Consider the following 27,159-nt stretch of genomic DNA (forward strand, 5'->3'; position numbering starts at 1 on the left):
AAGAATTTTGGCTGCTTCAGGAGTCAAAGAATCACCTACTTTACATACTTCGTGATCTTTAACCAGGTGAACAATTCCTAAAAGAAAATGTACATTAATATATTTCATGGAATACATACCTTACAGATGCAGTATAACTTCGATTTAACAATACCCCCAATTTAATTATACATTTCACTGAATGATACGTCTGGATTTGACTGCTTTGAATGTCCATGCTCCTCATTTAACAATGTAATTGATTTAACAATAACTTTTTCCAGTGCCTTCACAATCGTTAAATCAAGGTTACAGAATTGGCCGGAATGGACCCAATGGGTTTTTTTTTGAAAAAACTCATTAAAAAAATCCATTATTTAGTCCACCTTTGTTTTTTTTTTAAATTTTCTGAGAAGTTGATAAAAAATTAATTTAAATACTTTCACAATTTAAACTTCTTTTTTATTTGGTCTTCACCACAGACAATGGACATAAAAATGAATTTCGAACTTGAATAGTATTTCTTAACTCTTAAGAGCATTAAAAAAAATACTTCAAAGAGATTTTAAATAAATATATTTAACTTTTTTCTTTAACTGGCCAATAAATAACTGAAATTATCTTGACTAACTCCTATCATGTCTGATTTTCTCAATATTTGTAGATTTTACAGAGGAAACTACTCTAGCTAAAAGGCTTTCATGTGAATTATTTTCTGCAAACCAACATGTCACAAATCTCGAATAAACAAAGTATATTTTTTAGAAATTAACAGGTTTTACGAACGGTCAGACAGAAAACAGAATAGGATGTACAGTATTTTCATTACCTTACGGAAAAGTTTAATATTTGTTACGCTGTACATAGAAATAGAAAAACAGGCAACATAAAATTCAAAGAAATGTCTTGATTAAGCTGGAATTCAGTAAAAAAGGATTTAAACTACTTGAGGTTATACAGTAGTTTTGCATAAAAAAATGAAATACAATAAAGTAAAATGCAAAAAAAAAAAAAAAAGTAATTAAAAGCGAAAAATAGATTTTTTCACTCGAGAAGTAACTTTGCCTTAACTGTCGGTAATCAGGGAAACTAAAAAATCTGAAACTTCACCAATCTCGGGTTTCACCGTCTTTTATACTTTTCTGCAGAAAACACTGAATTTTAATTAGTTTTCCAATTTTTTTTTAACCCCAAGACAATTTTTGCACTTTGTCTATATACTTATGCTACAATATGCTACAAGTACCCCACATTTTCCCTAAAAAAAGACAAAAAAACCCACATTTCTTTAAAAAACTTTTTTTGGGTTTTATTTGAAAAAAAAAAAGAAAAAAAACAAAAAAATCTTGGGTCTATGGGCTTTTAAAAAAAAAAAGTTTTTCCCAACCCTGGCACCTGGAATAATTTGAGACAGTTACATAGTGTAAAGCAGCAATAGTAACGGGAGACACCTTCAGAAACAAGACCCGAGTATCTCGGCTAATACATCTTGTAACTTGCAATTTATTTCATAACCACAAGAAAAGAGAGCAAAGAAAATTGCCCTCTTACATTTTCAAACATACCTACATGCATTAAAAAATATTAGTTGCAATTTGATAAGTCATTCTCACATACAAAACTTTACTCGTTCTATGTACTTTAATTTCTAATGCTCAAGGGACTCAAAAATCTATATTTTGTGTGTAATGAGATAAATGCTTGGAGGATGGAGGAGATCACTTTTTTTTGGAAGGGAGAAATGGTGCAATATTGTTTGACATCTTTATGTTGAGTTCAATGCCATATTTATTTTTTAACAACTACCAAACCCTTTATAAACTGCATACTTTTATTTCACTAAATTTACACAAATGTTCTAAAATTCAACAAATGTTTGAAATCCTAACAAAGTTTAAATTTTATTTGTAGTAGACTAATAAGAAAAGGCAATGTCAGTATTGTAACAATTTTCGCACTTAAGTAATTAAGTATTTAGAAAATTCAGAGTTAAAATATTAATAAAAAATATTTTTCTACACTGAATTCAAGCTAAATACTTTGAAACTGAAAAGTATTACTAAGGATGCGAAAAGACGAATAGGAAAAATCTTTTTCCAAAAATAGGTTTCTAGAGAATCAAATAATAGTTCCCTACATACACCACAAAACAAAATCAGTAACTTACTATTCATAAGTAGTTGGAAAAAAAAAAATTCAAAGCTATTTAATTCCAAAAAAAATCATTTTGCCAGACATAGCAATTTTTCAAAAGAGAAACCCTGTTTCCAAATGACAGCTATTCACATTTTATGTTCTTATGTATATTAATCACTTTTTGCTATATTCTAACATTAAAAGTTAATCATGATACAAATCTTACAATTAAAATTTGCAGTAGCTTTTAATTTACATTTTTTTTTAAATTTATTGAAGAAAAAAAATCTTACTGATCAATTTTATCTCAGTCTGGGGGCTAAAAAAAATCTAGAAATACTGGTCTAGATTATTTTTAAAGAGGAGATCTGAGAAATTTTGGTGGGAATCCTGTCCTGAATTACAGTAGTTTTGAACTAACTCAGGGTTTCAACAACATTGAAATATATTTCTACTTCAGGTTGAATGAGTGCTGTAAAATATGGGTATTTTCAAAAAGTACACTTTAGCAAACAACAAATATGAATAAATCAGCCCCCCCCCCCAAAAGCACATTACCTTTTGTCAATGTGGTTGGTAAACCAAGTCGTCTAAGTTCAGGTTCCAAGCTGTGAGGGAATTGCGATAAAGGCCCTTCTTTTAAAATAACATCGTCAGTGGCAATATTTCCAGAACGAGCATAAACTCCTTCAGAGTAAGAAGTAAACCAACTGAAAAAGAAAGTTTTTTAATTTTACACATTAATGAAAGATCATCAGAATACTCTACCAACACAAGAAATCTTCAATACAAGTTGAAAGCTAATTATAATACAACAGTAAGGGATTGCCACTCAATTCTGGGAGGAGGTTGGAATCACTAATTTTTCAACATGAATATGTAGTGGCGGCGATTCGGGGGGGGGGGGGGGGGGGGGCAACCACACCAAATTCAAATACAAGCCGTACCAAACCAAACAGAAAAAGACACTGCACTTTTCAGGTTAAGAACATTTTTTAAATTCTCCTTTTTAAAAAATATTTTGGTTGCTTTTTGAATTCCCTGAGAATTGAGGCAGTGATAAGAAAGGGATTCAAGTGGACATTTTTCAAGTTTCGAGTAAAACGCATATAAATATTACGTCCTAGGTAGGCTTTCATTGAATTTTTTTTCTAAATCATGCTGTACAGCAGCACCTACCAGGGCTACAAGTACTATCTCTTGCCCCAAGACAGAGGAGGGGTTCACCTTAGAGGTGCAGGTTAGAGGTTGCCACTCGCCAAATGGCGACCAAAAATTTCAGTGCCGATCACCACCGGGTGATCAAAATAATAATTTAAAAAAAAACTTCTCCCAAGTTTTCGTTATCACTTGCATTGTGCTTTGAAAGCAGTTTTTCATGCTCCTGTAGGGCGGACATCACTTATACTGACGTGCAAGAAAAGTTGAAATGTTGCCCCTTTCCTTGCTGATTTGCTGACGCCTTGTCTTTGATGAGCAAAGCCAGATGCATGGTTTTAGACACTGTGCATTCAGGGGGGAAGTCAAAAACCTTTACAGTCCAGCAGAAATTATTTCGAAACCCAAATAAAGTCAAATGATTGATGAATGATTTTGTTTAGGGAGCCATGTTGAATTTAAAATTGTATTTCGCGTGAAAAATTGCATTTGTGATAGAAATTTCAATCCCTTTGCATCTTGTAAATATTTTAATATTTTCGATAATCGGAAGTTATGTTGAAACAGGCTATCTTAAGATTTAGCTTATTTATGCTTATTTTTAATGAATGGATTTATTTTTGGACCAATGCTTCCTTTGTAATCGTACATCTCGGGCAACTGCACCTTGTGGTTGAGATTTCTATCTTTTTGCATCTTGCACATATTATGATATTTTTGAGAAGAAAAAGTTGTTTTACCATATGCTACTAACGATTAGAGTGTTTTATATTTTATCAAATGAATTAGCTTTTGAAGCCGAATTTTGAAATGGTACTTCCCTGAGATTTGCATCTCGTGGATTGATATTTCAATCCTATTGCAGCTTGTAAATATTTCAATATTTTTGGAAATCGGAAGTTATTTCATGACAGACTACCTTAGATAAGCTTATTTTATGTTTAATTTTAATGAATGGATTTATTTTTGTGTGTGGACCCATGCTTCCTTTGTAATCGTACTTTGCAAGAAATTGCATCAAGTGCTTGAGATTTTAATCCTATTGCATCTTATACATATTTGAATATTTTTGCCAATAGGAAGTTGTTTCGGCATAAATTACTTTAAATTAGCTTATTTTAAGTTTTATTTTAACATAATAAATACCTTTATTTTCGGGAGACATGCTGACATTGCATACGGGATTCGCAAAAAATTACTTCCAGTGTTTGAAATTTTAATCCCTTTGTACCTTTCAAATGTTTCAAAGTTTTTGACAGTTGAAAACTATGTTTTAATAACTAAAAATGAATAAATTGTTTATATTTTTGTTCATTTTTAGCTTATAGTAATACCACGCATCAAAAGTGAAAATTTTTGCAAAAGGCTTTAAAAGTTTAACATCTTATCACACTGTATTTTTTTTTTTAATTTGCCTCTGCAGATTTTTTAGAAATTTTTGCAAGAACATATCAAACCTTGGAAACAAGAGATATTTTATAGCATGTTGCAATGTCAGTATTGAAAAATGCTGTGCACTGACCAACTGAGTCACCTTAAAATAATGCAAAAATTACTGGATATAATGCTTTGCATTACTTCTAGTAATGATGAGGTGAAGAGAGTGTGGAGTTACAGGAAAGATATGATAGGTATGAAGAGCATGTCTTTAAAACGAGACACACTTGAAGGAAGGCTGAGAATTAAATTTAATGGCCAAAAAATAACAAACAAGGGCTTCAGTAAGGATATAAACTTACAGTGGCAATTATCCATTAAAGTCAGTCACTCTAGGAGTCAAATTTTGCAGAATTATATTATATTGTTCAAAATGTACTAATTCTTATTTTTTCTGCTTTGATCACTTGAGTAGATGCTTTTTAATATGAATGTTGTATAAAATCTAATAAATCTATGCTTTAAAAATATTCAAAAGTAACTATCAAAGAAAATACAGTAAACTCCCGATTATCTGCAGAATAGGGTAACATGGTAACCGCGGATAATCCGAATAAAAGTTAAAAAACAATACTACTGTATACAATAGCTAAAAAATATGAATAACACTCACCCATATTTAAATTTTTGTTAAAAACACTGCTACAGTCCATCTACTAACATTGAATGTAAAAAATATACATATATAAAAGCTATAAACCGAGCAATAGCACAATCATAAGTTTAAAAAACATTTAATTGAGCGGCTATTGGGCGGTAATTTACTGAATATACCATGCCTTGTCTTCAATCCTCGAGTTGAACCAAACCATTGCTTTGGTCACTCGTCTGGTCTGTGCTAATTCTATATTAGCTACCAGTTTGTTTGGCACTCTTGGCTTCCTTAAGAGGTTTCCCATCTCCAGCTCAGTCACTTTCCTATGCCGGGCTGATGAGTGCCAATGAGCACAAAACGGCAGTCCTCGGCTGGAAATGACTGAGCTGGCGGTGTATTTCATGTATTTCTGCTTTAGCCCTGGCTATTGGGCGGTAATTTACTGAATATTTAATGATCGTTAAAAAAAATTGTGAAAAGACCCGCTGATAATATGAGCTGCAGAAAAACCGACCGCCAATAATTGGGAGTTTACAGTCAGCTTATTTTGCTGCATTTAACAAAATATATTAATACCCCTAGTGAAATGTCCCCGCTATTAAAACTTTGAATCACTTATTCTTTTTGAAAAACGAACTAATTTTGTAAATGTATCAATTAGTTTTCTACACTTGGACTAATTTTTTGACTTAAAATATGCATTAAAAACTTGAGTGCCAATTTCTTCTTCAAAAATAATATTTATAAAGTACAATTATTTCTCCGCATCCAAAATATGTAATGTGACAATGGTGCTACACATGTATATATTATTACATACAAGCTGTGACTAAATGACTGCAGAACATTTTGCAAAAAGATTACTAAGTAGTTTTACACCTGTATACTGCACTAATATATCATGTTTTATATTGAACGGATCTGTAAACTGAAATTTGAAATAGTATTTGATATTAGCATTATTATATTTTTCAATCCAAATCATAGTCCAATTTCTTCAATGAGAAAAAAAAAATAATGACTGGTACTGATTTTTATAGGGTAGGGTAAAGATTTTTAACTTATATGTATAAAAATATATATATAGAAAGATACGTATGGGTGTTTGGCTACCAAAAATTTGAAGTGGCTACGAAAGAAAAATACCAGTCCACACCTCTAGTTCACCTACCATTTGTGTACTGGTTATCTCCAATTTTGCCACTTGCATCCCTTTGCTTCTCACTACCACAACTGATGTAGACACAACTCATTGCAGCATTAAATTATTTGGTGCAGTGATACTGCTAAGTTACCCATGACACACACTTCATCTAAGACTGCGGGCAAGTGAATAATTAAAAACTATAAAATATCACATGTTATTATTGGAAAACAATAGACAAACATGTGCTATTTTTTAAGTTGATTGTATTGAAAATAGCAATTGTTCTCTTTTAAGGAGCATTGATAGCCATATCGTTCAACTTTTACTATGGTGTTTATTGGCGATGGCCCATTAATGGAATGGGAGAGTGGAGCGTATTTAAATAAGACACATTATTTTATGCAAAGACATTGGAAGAATATTAGTAGCAACGTAAAATATAAAAAGGTTACATGCTAGTCTCTACGACTCGGGAAAAAAGGAGTAGTTCGTAGGCATAGTTCAATGCCACTTGGCAAGTAATAAGTGGGTAGTATAATTATAACCTAGGGCTCTACACCAGGGTTTAAGTTGGGTTTAAAAGTTTTTTAGCATAAAAGCTAAAATTGTGAAAAAGGTTTAAGCAAAATGCTAAAATGTTACGTATTCTTATATTTTTCTAAATGCCTCAGTGTGTTTTATCTCCAGTTGAAAATAAAATTCTTATTTCATCTCTGTGACATCCTTAAAGAAATAAGTACGGCAGCTATTTTTTTAAATGTAAAATTAAAAAAAATACATGTTTGGTTTTTAGAACGCTGCACTCCCCTCCTCCTAATAATGGACTAAGTATTGTTGAACTCAATAGTAATTTTAAAATCTTGGCTTAAGATATAAAAAAGATTAAGTTAACTATTGCCATGCTGCTTCCTCTCTTGGATTATACATTTTTATTTTCTTCTTTTCTTAAAAGTACTTTATTTTTTGTTTTAGCAAAAACACTGCTTTATTTCTGCAATTGAGATAGCATTTTCCCATTTTGCGAAAAATGCGACTGTAGCGGAATCTCTGCACTGCACCCAGATCAGATGGAAGAAAAAGATAATACTTAGGTTGCCAACAATGTTGTACAGATAAAAATTTCTTGTTTTACAACCATATTAACTGCACAAGTATGGTACCCAAAAATAATTTTTACCTTTAAACGGATAGCTATGTTGGTATAGATTTGATTTTTAAAGTAATCTAACAAAAATTCAGGTTAACTACTATCTAAATGCATGCAAACAGTGGGTTTTGTTCCTTTAGTGCCTGTTGGAGTATGATTCTTGTATTTACCGTAGCACTTCGTCAACTGGCTGGTTGGAAAACAGCAGGCCACATTGACCTTGTAACATCTGGCTGACTTTGTGAAGATTTGGCTGATACTCGTCTTCTAGAGTTCTCCCCAAGGCGTAAGCCATTACTTTGTTCTTTCCAATAAAGAATCTGAAATGGAAGAAAGTTATTTTTTTAAAGTCTTGCACAAAACCTGTATTTTTACCGTTCAAATACATTGAGGGGAAAAAAATTAGAGCTTTCCAGCAGAAGATCTCTCTCTCTCTCTCTCTCTATATATATATATATATATATATATAAAATTAAGTAAACAGAATTAGGTTTTACAGTTAGTAAGGGTAGGGGGGTTAGGTATTACAGTTTTAGGTTTGAGCTCTAATTTATTGTTTTTAGCTTAGCAAGTGGTGCGTTTGCCCATTGTTACTCTATATTACATGTACTGGAGCTTAAACATTCTCTTCTAGTTTATAGTTAAAATTTTGGTCTTTTGACCATATTTAATGAATCCTCCACGGCTGATGAGCTCTGGATTCACTCTTTATCTATTCCTACTTAATAGCTGTTTGCATTTTTCCTTTTTATCATCATTTGTTATTTATAATTTGCTTAATTTTTGTAATTCTGTTTGCTTAATTTTATATTTACTTGGCTTTTTAGTTTTGCTGCGTTGCGCATCTATGGGCTCTTGGTGTGGTCTTTTCAATATTTTTCACTTTTTTATTATTATTATTATTATTATATATATATATATATATATATATATATATAGACAACATATTGATGGTTTGATAGCAAGGAGAAAACTTTTATCCCCTTACGTTTTGCTCCATTAGCTTTATATTTTACTAAAAACCTGTTATATTTTACCCCAGCATCAAAATTTAGTTATATAAAACAGTCAAACAAAAAAAAAAAAGACTCTGGGTGGTGACCGGAGCAGAATAGTTCCAATGTAGTCCAATGCATGTTGTAAGAGGCATGACACCCAACCCAAGGTGTGAGGCACCGTGCTGATGGATGGCATCTGGGTTGTATGATGTCTGAAACGGTCCTTTCGAGGAACCAGGGAAAACCTCGTTGTAATTTGTCTTGTACTTGTACAGGGTAAAGATCCTAAATACAGAGAGATTGGACAACTTCAGAACGGCTGCCATCTTATGTCCAAAGATGCTCACTACCCGTAGACCGTAATGCATCTTCTGCCCCAAATATCACTGTAAATTGTATAGAAAAAATTGGAAGTTAGTAATATTATGAAAAGCAATGTGCAGATCACAAATATATGTTTGATTTCTATCATTATGAACAGAATTTTGAGAAAAAAAAGTTTCCTTGTATGCGGTATGACAATGCGAAACAATTGCTGCCAGATTGCCAGACTTGACGCTCACTCAGTTTAATGAAAATGCGAGGAGATAAGAAAATCAGTCTGTTCTTCAAAGATATCATAGCTTACATTCCTTGGGAAAACTAAAAATTCACACAGCGCAGCATTTCCAGTTGACAACACTCGGACTAAACATGGCGGATATCAGTGCGCTGATATTCAATCTCTCCGTATATAGGATCTCTAGTACAGGGTGGTTGTGCGGTATTGACCTTTTACCACCTCACAGTTCCCAGCTCTCGTGGAGTTGGAGGCTGGCTTGAAGGAGAAAACCAGCAACCTTGCTGCTAGAGGAGGTGAAGTTGCGGGTCTGCAACCCACCGAATGAGAGGGGTGAAGGGTGCAAGTCTGCAAACCACCGACTTTACAGTATGGGGGCAGGGAGTACTTAATTTTGTACAAAAATGCAACAGGCGTGGGCGGGAGAGGGGGGGTTGGTACAGGAGGCAGAAGCCACTGGGCTGGTCTTTCCCGAGAAGGTAGGAGAAACCAAACATCTTTGGTCAGAGGTTTCAACTCCTTTCCCTGCACAAACTGTTGCAGAAGGAGAGAACCAGCAACCTTGCTGCTGGAGGAGGTGAAGGCGCAAGTATGCAACCCACCGACCAAGAGGGCGAGGGTGCATGTCTGCAACCCAACAACTCTGCAGTAGGGAGGCAGGGAGTACTCATTGGTGCACAAAAATGCAACAGGTGCTGGCACATTTAGGAGAAGAGGCTGGTATGGGAGGTGAAAGCCACTGGGCCAATCATTCCTGAGAAGGCAGGAGAAACCAAACGTCTTTAGTCGGAGGTTTCAACTCCTTCCCCTGCACAAACTGCTGTATCTTACTGAGTACGGACAAGCCAGCCATGGTCCTATATATGTTCAAGCAGTGAGTATGTTTATGATGGCTGTTGTGAGAGAAACCATCCCATTGGAGATATTATCTCGCAATGACATTGAACATATTCAGCTTGTCATCCTAAGAAGGACAAACCTGATTCTCTCAGGGGATCATATGCCAAAAATACTGGCTTCTTACTGCTATTTACACCTTAAAGCAGCACAGTGCTATGATAGGTATCAGTAATGATCCAATTTGCGGAAGTTGCCTCCTTAATGAAGAAACTATTACTAACATCCTGTGTGATTGCGAAGTGTTTTCTGCCAATAGGTTTGAACACCTTGGTATCGTTTGCTTGAACCGTGGAAGATTCACGATATTCCTATTGGGTGTTTGCTGAATTTTACTTCAGCTGCTGGTCTGTTTCAAGACTTCTGTTCGGGGACTGGTACAATGGACCTCTGGTCGCAGTGCTTGGTTCAGTTGAACCTCCTTTCTTTCATTTCATTTCAAACAAAAAAAAAGTTTACACTCGATTAATATTAAGAGAAACCTCTCTATTGGTACACCATTCATTCCAGAATGCAGTTTGAATGGTGAATGTATCTTTTAACATGTTACAAAAGATCGCTCTAAAAGATTAGCCAGCATTAAGTAATATTCTGAAACCATGTTACATTATTTTTTGCTGGGATAGCTTAAATCATAATAGTTTAATTTATATTGAGCATTCAGCATATGAGTGCATTGCTTGTCTCTTAAATGTCCAGTGTAAAAACATTAACACTGCACTCTATGCATTTTCTACAAGAATGCAAACTACTTAATAGTGTTCACTCTGGGAAAAAAAAGGGCAGGGTGCTGGCCTTTGAAAGGGGCACTTTTTTAAAAAAAAGGGCACTATTTCAACGTGGTGTCCCCCATTCCCCCACCCAAGACCAATGATGCACCACTCAAAAAGTACTAAGCGCCCTACCCCCCCCCCCTAAAAAAAATTAAGAGGAGAAATAACATTTAAAACACCTTGCAAAAATTCAAACAGGGTTAATTCCATGAATATGTGGACATAGTTGCTAATTTTTAAATTTCATCAAAACTTTTAGTTTTGGATCATAATGTGTAGGAAATAAAACAAATTTTTTGAAATTAATAAAATTCACTGCTATTATTATATCTTAATATTTTTTATGAAGTATTTTTTAGAGTGAATTCTCTGACCGAAACTACAAGCTTTATTTTCACAACTTTGATTTTTCTTTAAATTAAAAATTTGAAATGGATCCCTTTCAAAAGTTTTATTAGTCAAGAAAAATGATTCACTTGAAAAACATCAAAGTTATTGATAAAAAATGTTTTTGAATTTTTTAAAGGTTTTAGAATAATCTCTCTGAAACCTGTAATGTCTGTCACAAAAAACATAATTTTTTTAAGTTTTAACAATTATATGTTTATATCTTATACTTTTATTTATATTTCCTCTTATTCTGTGTTATAAGAAACATGTCCATGTAGTTAATTTTAAAAAACCTAAAAGATTGAATTATATAGAGAGTTTTTAAATTTGTAATGTCTGTCACAAATGTAATGTCTGTCACATGTGTAATGTCTGTCACAATAGTTTATTTAAATATGCAAGCATTAAATTGTAACAATTTCTAAGTTGATTTTGGCAGCAAAAAGGGTTTGTCCTGGAATGTATTGTTCAGGTCAGAAAAACATTCAAGCAATGAAAGCAGATTGGGATAATTTGTGGAGAATAGATGATGAAGAAATCAAGGGAATTCCAAATACCAGGAAAGCACAGTTGCCGTTCTCGCTCTGAAGGGAAAATATTTTATAGTTCAATATCAGACAGCAAAAAGGGAATAATTTTTAATTTTAATACTGGAGAATGCGTGGAAAGCTCTTTAATACCATTACCTCCAAGTAATGTTATTAAAGAATTTCCTGAAGAATTTCAATGCGGTCAGTGGGTCACTGCAACATATGACAATGAAAAGTTTAATGGTATAATAATTAAAACAGAGGGAGAACAGTACCAAATAAAGTGTCTTGTGCCAGCCAAAATAAAAGGACTATTTAAATTTGAGTCAGAAGACCATGCTGTTTGGTATAATAAAACACAAATAGTAGCGACCACAGTTGCTCCAACTTTGGTCAACTCTCGTGGGTTTTACAAACTTTAATAACGTAGTTTAACAATTTTTCATCTTCCAAATCATTTAAGTATTCAATTTGTAACATTTAATGTCATAAGAAGTAAATATTTTTCATTTACTGATAGAAATTTAAATAAAAATTTTGCACGTGTAATGTCTGTCACAAAATCTTGTAATGTCTGTCACACAGTTGAAATATTTAAAAAAAAAAAAACTTTTTTGAAATTTTTACTTTTTTCACTTAAATATTGTAGAAAGCATTCTTTGTTTACTAACAACTTTTTTTTGAACCCATAACATAAATCAATTCAGAGCAATTGGTTAACAACGAGGCATCGGCTCATTTCCATGTCCATTTTTTGTAATGTCTGTCACGGTGTTTTATTACTTTATAACTCAAACATTTAATTCAACAAAATATTTTTTTTTATTTGTATGCAATAAGGGCATAAAAATGTCTTAGTACACCAAAATTTATAAACATATTTTAATATTTGGTACCTGAAACTAAGAAAAATAGTTGTCTGATGTAATGTCTGTCACATATGGAATTAACCACAGTCTAGTCTGCACCATGATCACTCCCCCCCCCCCCTTGATCGCCGTCACCACTGACTTTAGTATTAAATATGATTTCATCCAGAAAACGCACTTGTATGTTGAATAGGGTTAGCTCCCCCCCCCCCCCCCACACACACACAAATGCCAACTAAGCTAAGCACATTTTCCACACTCCATAGGAACATTTAGCTAATGCTGAAACTTGGCTTTGGGTGTTTTTCAACACTTTTCAGGCCATAATTTTAACTACCTATAAGAGTAAAAAAAATTCTAGGCATTTCAAAACCCTTTGAATTTCAATTTAAGGAGAACACTGTTTAATTACTGATCTCCCCTTTCTACCAAAGAAAGTGCCTAGTAATGTGCATTGTGCGATTGAGTATTTTAGTAGACATCAAAATCGTGATGAGTGTAAATTCTCCTTTTTTAAATATACTACACTTCAAATAGAATAATTAACTTAAAATACTGTGTGCAGTGCTTCAAAATGCAGTGGTAGCAAGTTGCAAAACTAAAAAGACTTTATTTGAGCTCTATTTCCTAGTCTTGGAGTTGTTCAAATTCATAACACAAATGTGTTGGCAGATGTATGCACTCCTAAATGCAATACATAAGCAGCTTGGGCCAAGCTAAGATTTTTATCTCAGACAATTTTTGTGAAAATTTAATATATATCGGCATTTTAATTTTGTGATTTTTTTAAAAATCAATTGTATAATATTTATGAAGGAAAAAGAAACAGTGCAAGATCATTTTAGTTAGAAAAAAGCACAAGTATGTCATAAGTATGGTTTTTATTGAGTCAATAAGTGCTTTAAATAATCTGTTATATGAATCACACACACAACACATATAAAAAGATAATAAAAATTCTTAGCAAAAAGGAAAGAATTGAATAAACGCCCAGTCAATGCGATATTTTTTCATTTCAAACGGTTTTTAGGGGGGGGGGCTGGGGGTTAAAAATCTAAGATATTAAAAAAATACCCTTGCATTTTAGCCCAGTAAGCTTTGTACTATGTTCTTCATAGGAAACAATCAGAAAGTTAACTTTCAAGAAACAGATGTGAAAAGATTGCTATCCAATCACTAGCAATGCGCTAAGATTAGCTAGGCCTAATTTCCACGTGCAAACGAAAAACGGACACAAAGAGCTGAAATGTTAGGAAAATGTCCTATTCCCTCTCATTGTTGATTCTCAGAAGATCAAGGATGGGAAGGAATGAAACAAAGATCTCTCCCTTCCCAGAGGACCTTACTCCTTCCCACAACCTTTCAAATACCCACCCTCAGTAGAAGGAAGAACATGCCTTTGTTTCCTACTGATAAGCCTGTTTGAATTCTGAGAATCTCATCCCCTCTTTGCCTAGGTATTTGCTTCCCCTTTTGTTTATGGGGCCGTTTTCAGGGTGAAATTCTGGGAACAAGGATAAGGCATGAGCGTTTTTGCAGACGATCACTGGACAAATAAAATTGCCCCGATATCGCGGCAGGTCGAAAAGATGGTTGAGGCATCTTTTTAAAAACACAGGGTGCAATTTCTTATTTTTGAAAAGGGCGGGGCGCATTTCGCGATCTAAAAGAAGGTCAGGGCGCATTTTGCTGATATGGAAAAGGGCAGGGCGCTGCACCCTTCAAAAACGGCCTAGCGGAAACACTAAAATAGTAATGCATCTTAAAATAGGAAGAAAACAGTTCATAAATGCTTGTAAATATTGAAATATTATCAATGAAAGAACTATTTAAAACATATACAAGACTCAAAAAAAAAACAAAAAAAACATGTTTTTGAATGTCAACTAATTGAAAATTTCCATGACATCAACTATCTAAAAAATTTTTCAATCTGGTTAAAATTCAGCGCTTCTACAATTTTCATTTAATCTCTAGATGACCATTCAATAAAAAATGGCATAAGAATGCATCACTATTTCTTTTAGTTTTTGGTTGGAATAAAATAGGGGAAATGTCAGGTTTTTGAGAGTCCTTTTAAAGTTTTATTCTGGTAAATATTTCGAAAATTTTGACTAGTGTGTCAGATGACTCTCCAACTTTGAAGCTTGTTTTTATAATTTTCGGAATAATACAATATCTATTTTTAAAAAATATGAAATGATAATATTTTAAAAATTTAGAAAAATGCAAATTTTTATTCCTGGTTTTCTGGCTCCTGGAGAAAAGGTTTTGTACTGTACAGGATTGTTCCCAATTACAAATACAAAAAACTAACTTATTTACGACAAAGAAATAATCATTTGAAAACAAATCAGGCACGTTTTACAACAGAACATTTTGCCATATTCATTGAAGTACCATCCATGACAACAATCAAAGAGAAAATGCACCCCGTGATCGGTGTGAGGAGTATTTTTTACTATTTTAAACAAAAATCCTACAATAATTTAAAAACAAATTGAGATAGATACTTGGTTTAAAAAGCTCCACCAGAGGAGATTGTTGGGGATTCATAATTAACACAAATGGTTTATAGCGTTTCCCCTCAAGATAAGGAGAAGCAATATTTCCACCCTATTCCACTGGATAAGGGAAGTGAGGGAATTACATTACAAGGCCAACCATGTGTAGTACATTTTTACCTTTCAAGGAAGATTTTCTTTTTCTTGGGTTTAAATGCTGAAACTACGAAAACGGAAGGAGGGCATATTGAGACATGCAAAAAGGAGAGTAGGGCGTATCTAAGGTTGCCTTAAAAGGGATAGGGCATTGCTCTTCTTAAATAATACAGGGTGTATTCCAAAAGTAATGCAATTGAATTTCCCACGCCGCTCTTATTGGTAATGTGGAATCGAGCTACTTGGGTTGAATGGTTGAAGGGGGGAAGGGAGGCCCTAAGGTTTGCCCCGAAACCGGCCTCGGTGTTCTCTAAATTGTGGAAATAGCTGGACGTCAGTTTCTGTGAACCTCTGTGCCTTGACTGTGTCAGGGAAAAAATGGCAGGGGAAAATGGAGCACATGCATGGCTGCCCATATGCAAAATTTTAATGGGGGGGGGGAGGCCCAGAAATTTTCCCCATGGTTTAACAGAATATTTTCCCCAATGGAAAATGAATTCAGTACAGATTAGATATTAAAATTTGACATTTTTAATAACTTAAATGGCTGAAAAAGAATTTTTTTAAAACATTTTTGCAAAAAAAAACAAAAAAAAACAGGAAGTTCTCATTTATGGGGGGAGGGGGCTTGAGCCCCAAATTGCCCCCCATATGGGCGCTCTTGGGCACATGTGAACATGCTATGTTTTACTAGGATAATGTCAAGCAAAAAATCTTAAAAAATTCTCAAGTACTGGTAGTACCAGCCCTACTTCTTAACCAAACTTTCAGAGCAAGGAGTCAGTTTACAAGGGGGGACACAAATATAACCGGATTTTTATTCTAAAATATTTATTTATTACGTGAAATACACCGCCAGTTCAGTCAATTCCAGCCGAGGACTGCAGTTTCGTGCTTTTTAGCACTCATCAGCCCGGCATAGGAAAGTGACTGAGCTGGAGATGGAAAACCTCTTAAGGAAGCCAAGAGTGCCAAAGAAACTGGTAGCCAATATAGAATTAGCAGACCAGAAGAGTGACCGAAGCAATGGTTCGGTTCAACTCGAAGATTGAAGGCAAGGCATGGTATATTCAGTAAATTACCGCCCATTAGCCAAGACTAAAGCAGAAATACATGAATCAAACACTTTCAATCTTCGAGTTGAACGGAACCATTGCTTTGGTCACTCGTCGGGTCTGCTAATTCTATATTGGCTATCAGTTTGTTAGGAAACTGCAGTCCTCGGCTGAAAATGACTGAGCTGGCGGTGTATTTCATGTATTTATTTATTAGTTTATTCTTTAGTTTCCTTCAAAATGTTCCCCCTTAGATGCAATACACTTGTTAATTCTTTTTTCCCACTGTTAGAAGCTCCCCTGGAACTCTTTAACTTTGACCATGTCCAGTGCCCATTGCGAAGCAGTTTTTATAGCCTGCTGCATCATCAAAACGCTTCACTTTCAGATTTTTTTTTCATCCTCAGGGACAGAAAAAGATTACAGGGGTCTAGGTCTGGCGAATACGGGGGTCATTGAACGACTAGCCACTCCTGAGAGGCCAAGTAGTGGTTAATAGTGAAGACTGTGTGTACGGGAGTGTTATCATGGTGAAGAAACCATTCTTCTGATCGCCCGCGTGAGATCCAACTCAACTCTTGTTTCTTCTAAAGTTTCGTCAGTCGTAAAACAACGACTCTCGTTGATTTTTTGGCGGATTTTTTCAACGTTTTTATCATTTCGAGACCTTGAAGTGTGCTCAGAACGTGCATGATCTTCAACATTTATGCTACCATATTTAAAGCTCCCGAACCACTGAAAAACTTGTGTACGGCTCATAGCATCGTTCTTGAAAGCTTAATGAAGCATTTGGTATTTTAATCCATTGCCGACTTTTCAAGCAGGAAGCAAACTTTCAAGCTTACAGTTTGTTTTTTTTTAATCTATCATAATGAGTTTGCAGGCGGAAAGCAACAACACCTGAGAAAACCAACACTACGATCAGACGTTATCAACTAAACTGACGCCACTTGCACAGCTGGTTTGTGAAGGTCTCTACTTGAGCCATCTAGCTGGAGAACACTCTACTACGTCTAGGATTGGCATCGCACCATTAGTCCGGTTTCTTTTGGGTCCCCCCTCGTATGTTCCTCTGGTGACATCTTCGTTTTAGCAGATGCTGATGTACTTTTATCACTGTCTTCTTTGAGTAAAAACATATTTTAAACTAACTAATAAGCTAAAGTTAACTATGGCGAATCATTATATGAACCTTCATTCAAATTTATACCACTGTTTAAATTTTGTAATTAACTTCAAAATTTTCCATTGTTTGAAAATTAGTTTTAAGGTAGATGCCGGGACACTTGTGAACGCAACATGTAGGGGACAACAATACTTGAAATACACCACCAGCTCAGTCAATTCAGCCGAGGACTGCAGTTTCATGCTTATTAGCACTCATCAGCCCAACATAGGAGTGACTGAGCTGGAGGTGGAAAACCTGGCGTTTCAAGTATTTCTGCCTTAGCCCTGGCTATATGGCGGTAACTTACTGAATATACCTGCCTTTGCCTTCCAAATTCGAGTTGAACTGAACCATTGTTTCGGTCACTCGTCTGGTCAGTGCTGATTCTGTATTAGCTACCAGTTTGTTTGGCACTCTTGGCTTCCTTAAGAGGTTTTCCACCTCCAGCTCAGTCACTCCTATGCCGGGCTGTTGAGTGCTAATAAGCACGAAACTGCCGAACTCAGCTGAATTGACTGAGCTGACGGTGTATTTCAAGTATTTCTGCCTTAGCCCTGGCTATATTGCGGTAACTTACTGAATATGTCTTATACTGTTGTGTTTTGCATTGTTACTCAAAATTTAGCGATGAGGAAAGTGTGTACCAAGCTCGTGACGAAGTGCCTTGCCACAATGCGTTGCAAGTCCCCAAGTTTCTGGCTAAATACTATGGGACAAAGCTGCCCCCCCCCCCCACCATGGTCCTGCTGTCATCCCGGCAGACTTCTTTTTGTTTCTTTGGATTAAGGCAGATCTGAAAGGAACCAGTTTTTCGTCCATAGAAGAGATCCAATCAGCCGCGATGAAAACCTTGGGGAAGGTCCCCATAGATGCCTTTCAGGGTACTTACCAGTCATGGCAGACACGCCAAAAAAAATGTGTAGAGGCCTAAGAACATAACTTTGAAGAACTTTAAGTGTTTGTGCGAATCTGTTCAACAAATTACTTTAAGGAAAAAGAATTGCAATACTTTTGGAATTGACCCTGTAACTGAAAAACTAAGTCAATAATTAAATACACACCTGCTGTGTCTCCACTGTTCTCGAACAGTTTTCATTTTTGCATTCCTCATATCAGTCACTGAAAACACAAAAATGTGTTCATATTTATCCACAGAGGAGCGTATCTGAAAACATAAAATGCAAATCACAAACACTTAATTGTATAAATATGTAAACATACCTCATCTCAAAAGTCAAAACATATTTGCAGTTAGTTTAAGCAGAATTTCAATCTTCAAATTCAGTAGGAAAAAAATCTGCTGTGGACACTACACTTCTTAGTACATCTTATAAATGATAAATGTATTTTAATATATTTTTTTTAATTTACATCATGATCCTGCACACAACCAATATTATTCATGTTATCACAAACATGTTTTAATAACAAACTAATGATTTCTGTTAAAATGTGAAAAACCAAAATCTTCATTATCATCATCCATAGCATGACAACCCAGGGTGGGTCAAGGCCTTCTGTACCAGCCATTTCTATCCTTCTCTATTCACCAGCTAAGCTCCTCTAGTTCACAGACTTAAGGACAATATAATCTTCTACAGCCTCCACCCAGTGCAGCTTTGACCTTCTACATTTTCTAATACAATATGGCCATGAAAACTTCCTTTAGAAAGCTATTATTGTCAAGGCAGATAACGTGGAAGATCCAAAATCTTACATGATTATAAAACATCTTTCACTTAATAGTAAGAAAAATATTACAGAAGCGCTGTGTCCATGCTAACACTTCCCAAGTGGAGTAGAATGTTTATTTATCCTCTAGCTGAATTATGCGAGGTACGGATGCATGTAAAATAAGAAACAATGACGACAAAAAACAAATTGCAGACAACTGCAGTGCAGACACTTGTTTCGGTGTTACAAGGAACACTTTTTCTAATGCAAAAGAAATGAGCGTAACAAACATGAAAACAAGTATTTTAAACAACCATTCATAAAAACTAGTTAAATCAATGATAGGTTGATTAAAGTGGAAATTTAGGTTGAAATTTAAAGAAATTTTTCATTTCATTGTATTGAACTTACATTGCACAAGGACTTACGATGAATGATTAAAGATGATAAAAATAGAAAGTGTAGTATACCATAATCAGGGGTCTGTCCAGGATTTTTCACAAAGTCCGTTTTTTGGGAAAAATCAAATAATTTTGTGAAAAATGAATTAATTTTGTGAAAAATCAAAAAGTATCGCAAAAAAAAAATTGTTAAAACAAAATTTTAGAATTTAGAGATGGCACAAACGGCATCAATTAAACTTAAAGCTGAGTGTTTTCCTCTTCTACGTCGAGAAAATCATTCTGGATTTTTTTTCTCATATTTGGCGGGGGGAGGGGGGGCATCGCTGTTTCAAGTATCAATATTTATCTACCATTCTACATTATGTTAAATTATATTAGATATATTTCTGTACAGTACTTAAAATAATTGTAACAAAAATATGAATAAATAAAATAAAATTCAGAATAGGGTTCAGCAGTCAACTTTTTGACCCAAGACACTCTTAAAAAGCACAGAATTTCGTTTAAAACTTATAAATTCCGTGATTTTAACAACAATAAAAAGATATTTCAATTGTTTACCTCTTAACAAAGCGTAATAATCATCAAAATTTCGTAAAATCGTAAGGTAATTCAGTTCTGATGAAAGTAAATTGGAATTTGAACAAATGGCTACGAAGTATTGCGGTTGATCGGGGATTCACATCAGATATTATTGATACCATTTATAAGAAGCTATGTAGCTCAACTAACAAAAATCAAACACTTGCTCCTGTGAACTATTCGAGTTCCGTTGTCTTACCCTTTTTTTCCTAAAATCAGTCTACAAATTGCCAAAATCTTAAAAAAGTTTTATTTTTCCGTCACTTTTTCTCTTGTTAATAAATTAAAATTTTCACAACTTAAACACCCTGTTCAGGACCTTAACAAATGGGGCATTTATAGTGTTTCCTGCCAGTGCAAATTGGCCTACATTGGGCAGATTCGCCGATCCCTCAAATTCCGGATAAAAGAACACGAAAATTACGTCAAAAAACAGGATCTCAAACGCTCCTCTATTGCTCAACATTGTTGGTCTTGCGGTCATAGTTTTATTTTTTCTTCCGCCAAAGTTATTTATGAGTGTTCGTCCATTCATGATTTAGATTTTTGGGAGTCATATTACTTATGGAAAAATGCTAATTTAATTGTCAATGATTTGTCTAGCACTCCCCCTTTTCCTAATGTTTGGAAGTCTGTTATTTGATTTATTTTTTGTCCGTGACGTTTTCTCCTGAGTGCAACTGTCCTCTGTAGTTCTGACGTAACCTTGACGTCATCGTTTCCGGTACTGCTCTCATATCTTTTACAACTCGTCTCTCATTCCATTGTTCGCCTCGACTGTGTTTTAGTCGGGATGAACCTGTCTTCATTTTTAATTGCACTGATGATGGCACTTGTATTTTAGAGTGCCGAAACAGCTGTTTGCTGGTTTTTAACCTTTTTTCATTCTGAATTTGTACTTTATATACGTTGTCATATTTTATTCACTATGCAGTACAAAGTTTTCAACTACTTTTTATGCAATATATGATTCTCATATCGGATGTTAAAAGATTGCATTTTTCAAAATGTAGACATCTAAAGGAAAAAAAAACGGTAATTAAAAGAGTTTATTTAAAGTTAATTATCCTTGTTAGCATCGAAAAATTAAAACCCATATAATTTTCTTCCAAAATAACAATTAAACATCGCACCGCACCATAAAAACGCAAATATTGACAAGCTGGCAAAATGATGAGAATATTTTCTAATCAAGTCATTATAAAGGTTCAACGCCAGACGCTAAGTGCTAAGTGGTGATAATTTTGAAGTTAGTAAATCTATCTGAAGGGATCATATTTTTTCCTCATCCTTACTATTCCTTTGCAGTTCTAAGTTCATTTCACAGACATATATTATTATTATTTATTAAATCATGAGCGGTGCTTACCAATGCCTTTTCAGAAAAGTTTACAACACCGCCGCTAATTAGCTGTGATAAAACAAACAACCATTATATTTATTTGGCAGTAACAATTATTTATCCCTTGCAGGAGCATCACAAGAGTGCCGATTTTTGTTTTTTCAAAATTAGCCGATTTTGTATAAGCTGATTCCTCTAATTTGACTTAAAAAAAGGTTAAAAAAATTATCGGTTTATACACAGAAATATGCGCTATTTTGCTTTCAGATTTGCTCTTTCAATAAACAATTTGTGACAGATCCAATCTTGTTTATCAGAATTTTGTGAAGGGTCCGTTTTGTTTGATCGGGATTTTGTGAAAGGTCCGTTTTGGTTGATCGGACTTTTGTGAAGGGTCCATTAACGGACCCAAATATCCTCTGGCCAGACCCCTGATAATACACCAGGGTTCGCGCTCAACTATCCGTAACTTGGGTCCCAAGGACCCATTAATGAAATAGATTTGGTTCCTTTGGCGGAAAAATGAGTCCCTCAAATTTTAAACAGAAAATCTTAGCACATAATTGAATAATATACAACTATTTATACTTAGGGAAAAGAAACTATCCACATAGTTATTTGAAAAAGGTATGAAATAAAATAAATTGGTTAATTTTGCCCTTTTTTTCTGTGATTATCATATGTTCAAATAATACACTTGCAAGATTTAGTTATTTGAGAAACTATTTAGTCAGTTACAAAGAGGTAAACTCAAAATTTACTTTAAAGTTGGATTTTACCATGAAATAAAAAATAAATGCCTTTGATTGATCAAGCAGAAAGCACTCCCTTAACCTTTGCTTTCATGAACATTTTTCTAGGTGAAAAATAGCAACTAGCCCCCCCCCCCCCCTCCATCAATTATCAATGGCAATTTCATAGAAATAGAAAAAAATCGCAAGCGAATTAACACAACGCAAAAATGGCGATCGCAAAAACGAAACATTTTCTCACATGAGTATGAAAATTGCTCATTTGCAATCTTAAATTAGAAAATTTGACTTCATTGTGACTCTTTTAAAATATCTGTGTTGGCTCTGGTGCTACTTTTAAAATTTCGCCATTTTCAAAATGGCGCGATCGATTAATACGTGACTTTTGCAAGTCCAAATAAAAATAGCCCCTCAGAAATAGGTGAATTACTAGAGAATGAACAAGGTTAAAGTGCTTTTGTATAAAATTCATATTCATAAGTAATTTAACAAGAAAAATGTTAAGTTCAGAACTTTGTGTTTTGCGCAATCGGGAAAATGTTCGCCATTTTTTTTTCACCCATCCTTTTATTGAGGATGCAAGATAATAATTTTCAAAACTAATTCTGGTTAGGTGAATGCAAAATAGATAAGCTTTTACTACTCAGTTGTCCTGTATCAATCCTGAAGATAGCATTGAAACTACTCTTACTTTTGATCTTTATTGTTGTTTTCAAGAATTTCCCCAAGATAAAAGTTGAGGGAGAACTTATTCTTAGAATACAGTACAATGGGCTATTTATGAACTTGCAATATTTTGCTCCTTGAGCTCTGCCCAGGAGGTCACTGTAAGCTCCAGTCTTATCAATAAAATTCCATTGACTGGTCAACAGTAGGGGTGTGTTTGAATAGCTGATACAGAGATAGGGTCGTTTTAATCCTTTTCTGTTGATTCTCCTGGTCATTGAAGCTCAAAAGCATTCACTAGATAGATCTTCAGCATTTTCCACAATTTTTTTTCTGGTTTTTATCTTTTGGGTGTTCTGGGTCCCTAGGACCCGAATTTTCGCGGAAGTTGCGTCCCTTTCCCACGAATTTGCGTAAAAAACCCGCTATAGCGCGTAAACGCGAACCCTGATACACTATTAAATTAAAAAGAGAAAAAAAAATCTTAGCTCCTCACAAAATATTATTCAGTATTTTAAAAATACTAAGCGCCTTCTTTTCCCACTAAATTAAAGCAGAAAAAAATATAGTAATGAAAATATCAAATTTTTACCTCTTCATGCAATTTCTTTTTTCTTTCCAATCCTTGTTTTTTAGTTTTTGAAAGCTCCACTGAAAAGGAAAACCTATGTTAATGTTTCAGACAGAAATGACGGAAACATACAAGAAAATTTGAAAATATTTCTGGAAAAAAAAAAAAAAAAATTTGTACTAGAATAAGAATAAGTAGGTACCTAAACAACACAGCAAAATAAAGTCTTCATTTTCTTAACTTACATCCGTCTGCAACATTATTGCCAGAAAATGACAAGCAGCCAAACAAGATGAAAAAGTAAAAATGAGGATAAAATTTAGCGAGTTTAGAGTTGTTGTTTAAAAACTTTAAAATAATGATCTGCCTCACTTTTTTGACTGTCGGGTGAAATTATTTTTCATTGAACCAACTACTGTCTAATTAACAGCTCAGGACCAGATTTGGATGATTTTTTTTTCATCACAAGAAAATTTGTAAATAATTTTTTTTAAAAACATCAACAATTTTGTACAAGAATAAAAGTAAGTAACATAAACAATGCAGCAAAATAAAGTCTTCTTATATTTTAATCTACACCCCTCTTCCACATTTATAATCGATCATAATCGATGAGCAGCCACACAAAATGAAAAATTATAAAAATGTGGATAAAATTTAGTGTGTTTAGAGTTGTCATTATAAACTTTCTGTTGAGTGAAATTATTTTTCGTCCAACCAACTATGTAACGAATTAAGAGCTCAGGACTAGATTTTGACGCATACATTATCATTTTTTTCATCTGAAGGTTTGGATTCATTCTCTTTTAAGCAAATAATACACGATAGGGCAATTCCATGAAAAGTGAAACTAGTAGGTCAAAATTTCATATTGCAGTTATTTTGCTATATTATACATCATTGTAAAGCTTGCAATGTGTATTTTCAGAATATTGCATTGCTTTTTTAATAAAAATTAAATAATAATTTTTTTTCCTAGTTGGAAGTATGATAGTCGGGTCTTCAAAACAATCAGAAAAAAATACCCCATTTTCAAACGCTTATTTCTAATAGCAAAATAAAAATAAACAAAATTAATTGCAGTACAGCTTAAATTATTAACATAATACAATAATAACATGCATTTATTTTTATTTTTTTACAAAATGAAATTAGGCAATTAAAATTTTTAAAAAATGAAGTTCAATGTTACGTCCGTAACAAAAATTTAGCAAAAGTTGTTGTTGCTTCCTAAAAAATCAAAATTAAAAGAAATCCTTTTTTGTCCTTTTAGCAATTCATCAGAGTAATTTTTTACCATAGTTTATAACATTAGAATTTCTTTAGTTTTTAAAAAAATGGCGTTACAGACGTAACATTTTTTGTTACGGACGTAACAAAAAGCAGTACGTTACGTCCGTAACACATGTATATTTTCAATTAAAAAGAAAAAAAATACAGGATAGGCAATGAAAATATAGGGTATGACATGTAATATGATATAACAAAACTTCTGATACTGTGATTTTCAAAATTTTATAAATATTAGTGGATATTTAATTTCATTTTTTAAAATTATTGAAATACACATCGTCGCCTCAGAGCAACATTAAGACATCTAATCCTAGGAATAAGACAAGATATCCTACTGTTGCTCTGAGGTGTTCCTCTCAATGTAAGATTTTTTTTGTCCTCCAAATCCTAATTCAATTGGTGTTAATAATTCTAGATTAGCAATTAATGCTTAATAACATGCATTAAAATATTCTAGAGGGTTCCTTAATTTCTTAAACTTTGCTTCATCAATGCATTATGACACAAAAAAAATAGTGTTCTCCCAGTAGATTTTTGTGAAAATTCCTTGATCATTTAACACGATGAAATCCAAAGCATTTTGTGCGTAATTTTTATCAATAAAGTGTTTTTTTTTTTAATTTATATTACAGATATTAATTATAGTTTTTCTCTTCAAACTTCTATCATTCTGAAAGCATAGCCAAATTGATATTACTTCTTATTTAAAAACTAACTTAGAGATAAGAATTTGTCCTCTTTAATAGTTTAAACCAAAGTTATTGAGTTACTTTTTATTGTTATTTACTCTCCACAAAAAAATAATATTTAGATTACTGTTTCATTAATGCGTTGAATATTTTCTAGTTTTAAAACTTAAATTAAAAAGCATAATTAGATTAGAGTTAAAAATACTAAATATTAAACTAGCTACATCTGATCCTCAGATAAGGCAAATTTAGTTTTGAAGCAAGATTTAGATTACTTAGGCAAATGTTGGCCAAAATGTATTTTTCCGATGTCAGTTTCGACAGTTTTTTTTCCACTTTTGGCAAAAACGTGCCAATTCTATTAAAAAGCGATCGAAATCAAAGGCAACCGTTAAACTTTAAAAGAAATTTGGCAGTTAATATATTTGTTGAGAGATAGAGAAAATCATCGAAAATTCTTAAACTGTAAAAGTTCTTCCTTGTAGAAGACCCCCCCCCCCCCCCCCGCTCTCCCTCCATGTTCATGTTAAAAATTTGAAAAATTTCTTTGTAACTGAATAATTCCAGTTTTGTTTTGCTTAATTTCCCCTTGGATAATTTCACTTTTTATGACGCACCAATTTATATTTTATATTTATTTACATGGTGGTATATGGACGGGGGCTGCTCCCTACCTCCCCAAATCTTTAAAAACTATTAAAGTGTAACTTAAATGGTCAAAATAATGTATTAATCTAGACCAATGCACTCTCTTAACAAAAATTATTAGTATACATAAGCTTTTATTTGCTTTGTGCAATTAGTATATCAGACATGTTACGTCCGTAACACTTTTTTGTTACGTCCGTAACAAATATATAAATTTCTATCATAAATTTTACAAACAGTATCCATGAAAACTTTATGGTTTTAGAAAGCTTAAAATCTCTAGAACAAGTATTTCAAAGGAAATTTTAGAAATCTATGAATAATTCACAGGAATATTGGCAATTGTATGACAATGTATACATTTTGCTGTTTTCTGAGTTACGTCCGTAACAAGCAGTTTTTAATTTTTGTTACTTTTTCTAATAAAGCAATCTGCACCCAAATTTTTGATAGCATTAATAACACCCAACTATACAGCAGAAAAAAAAATTGTAGCTTTTTATGAAACCAAAGTGAAATTATGAGTGTTTAAAGTCTGTGATTGTTACGTCCGTAACGGTGGAATTGCCCGATAATATGCTTTGAGTTTCAGCAAATTTACTGAATGAAAGATTAAAAGTACACGCACAAAAGCCATAAATACCCTTGTATTTAGTCTATTTCTTCTAAACGGGAAACAAAATGAACAAGGAAGCGCAGTGAAAAGTACTTAATTAACTGAATTTCGTTACACATTATGACACACGTGGGATTGACGCAAAATGATTAAATCCATATACGAAACAAACTGAAGAAGATCTTTCCAACATGACCTTACCTTGTTTATTTCTTTTAGAAATAGGCATACTGATTGATCAGTAATAACAACAGGCTATAAAACTTAATTTAATGAAGAATTTTTTTTTTCATTCGCGTTTAACCACGATTCAATGTTTTTAGCAGTAAGTAGTAGTTGAAGTTGACTGTTGTGGTGATTTTGAAAGGTTGCGTTCGACGAAACTCACCGGTCGACCGGTAAGTAACTGGTTACTAACCAAATC

The 27,159-nt window shown here is 33.6% G+C and overlaps 1 protein-coding gene across 1 annotated transcript; it reads right to left on the reverse strand.

The window, feature by feature from the left end:
• LOC129219631 (mRNA turnover protein 4 homolog) lies at positions 1–27,069 on the reverse strand (the record flags this gene model as incomplete). The annotated part of the gene is given in 6 exon segments (XM_054853889.1): positions 1–77; positions 2,674–2,825; positions 7,770–7,919; positions 18,560–18,663; positions 23,511–23,569; positions 26,937–27,069. Coding segments are annotated over 6 exon segments (570 nt in total), but the record flags the coding sequence as incomplete, so codon positions are not given.
• Between the last annotated feature and the right edge of the window lie 90 nt (positions 27,070–27,159).

The sequence above is a fragment of the Uloborus diversus genome, chromosome 4, assembly GCF_026930045.1.
Source record: "Uloborus diversus isolate 005 chromosome 4, Udiv.v.3.1, whole genome shotgun sequence".
Taxonomy (NCBI): Eukaryota; Metazoa; Arthropoda; class Arachnida; order Araneae; family Uloboridae; genus Uloborus; species Uloborus diversus.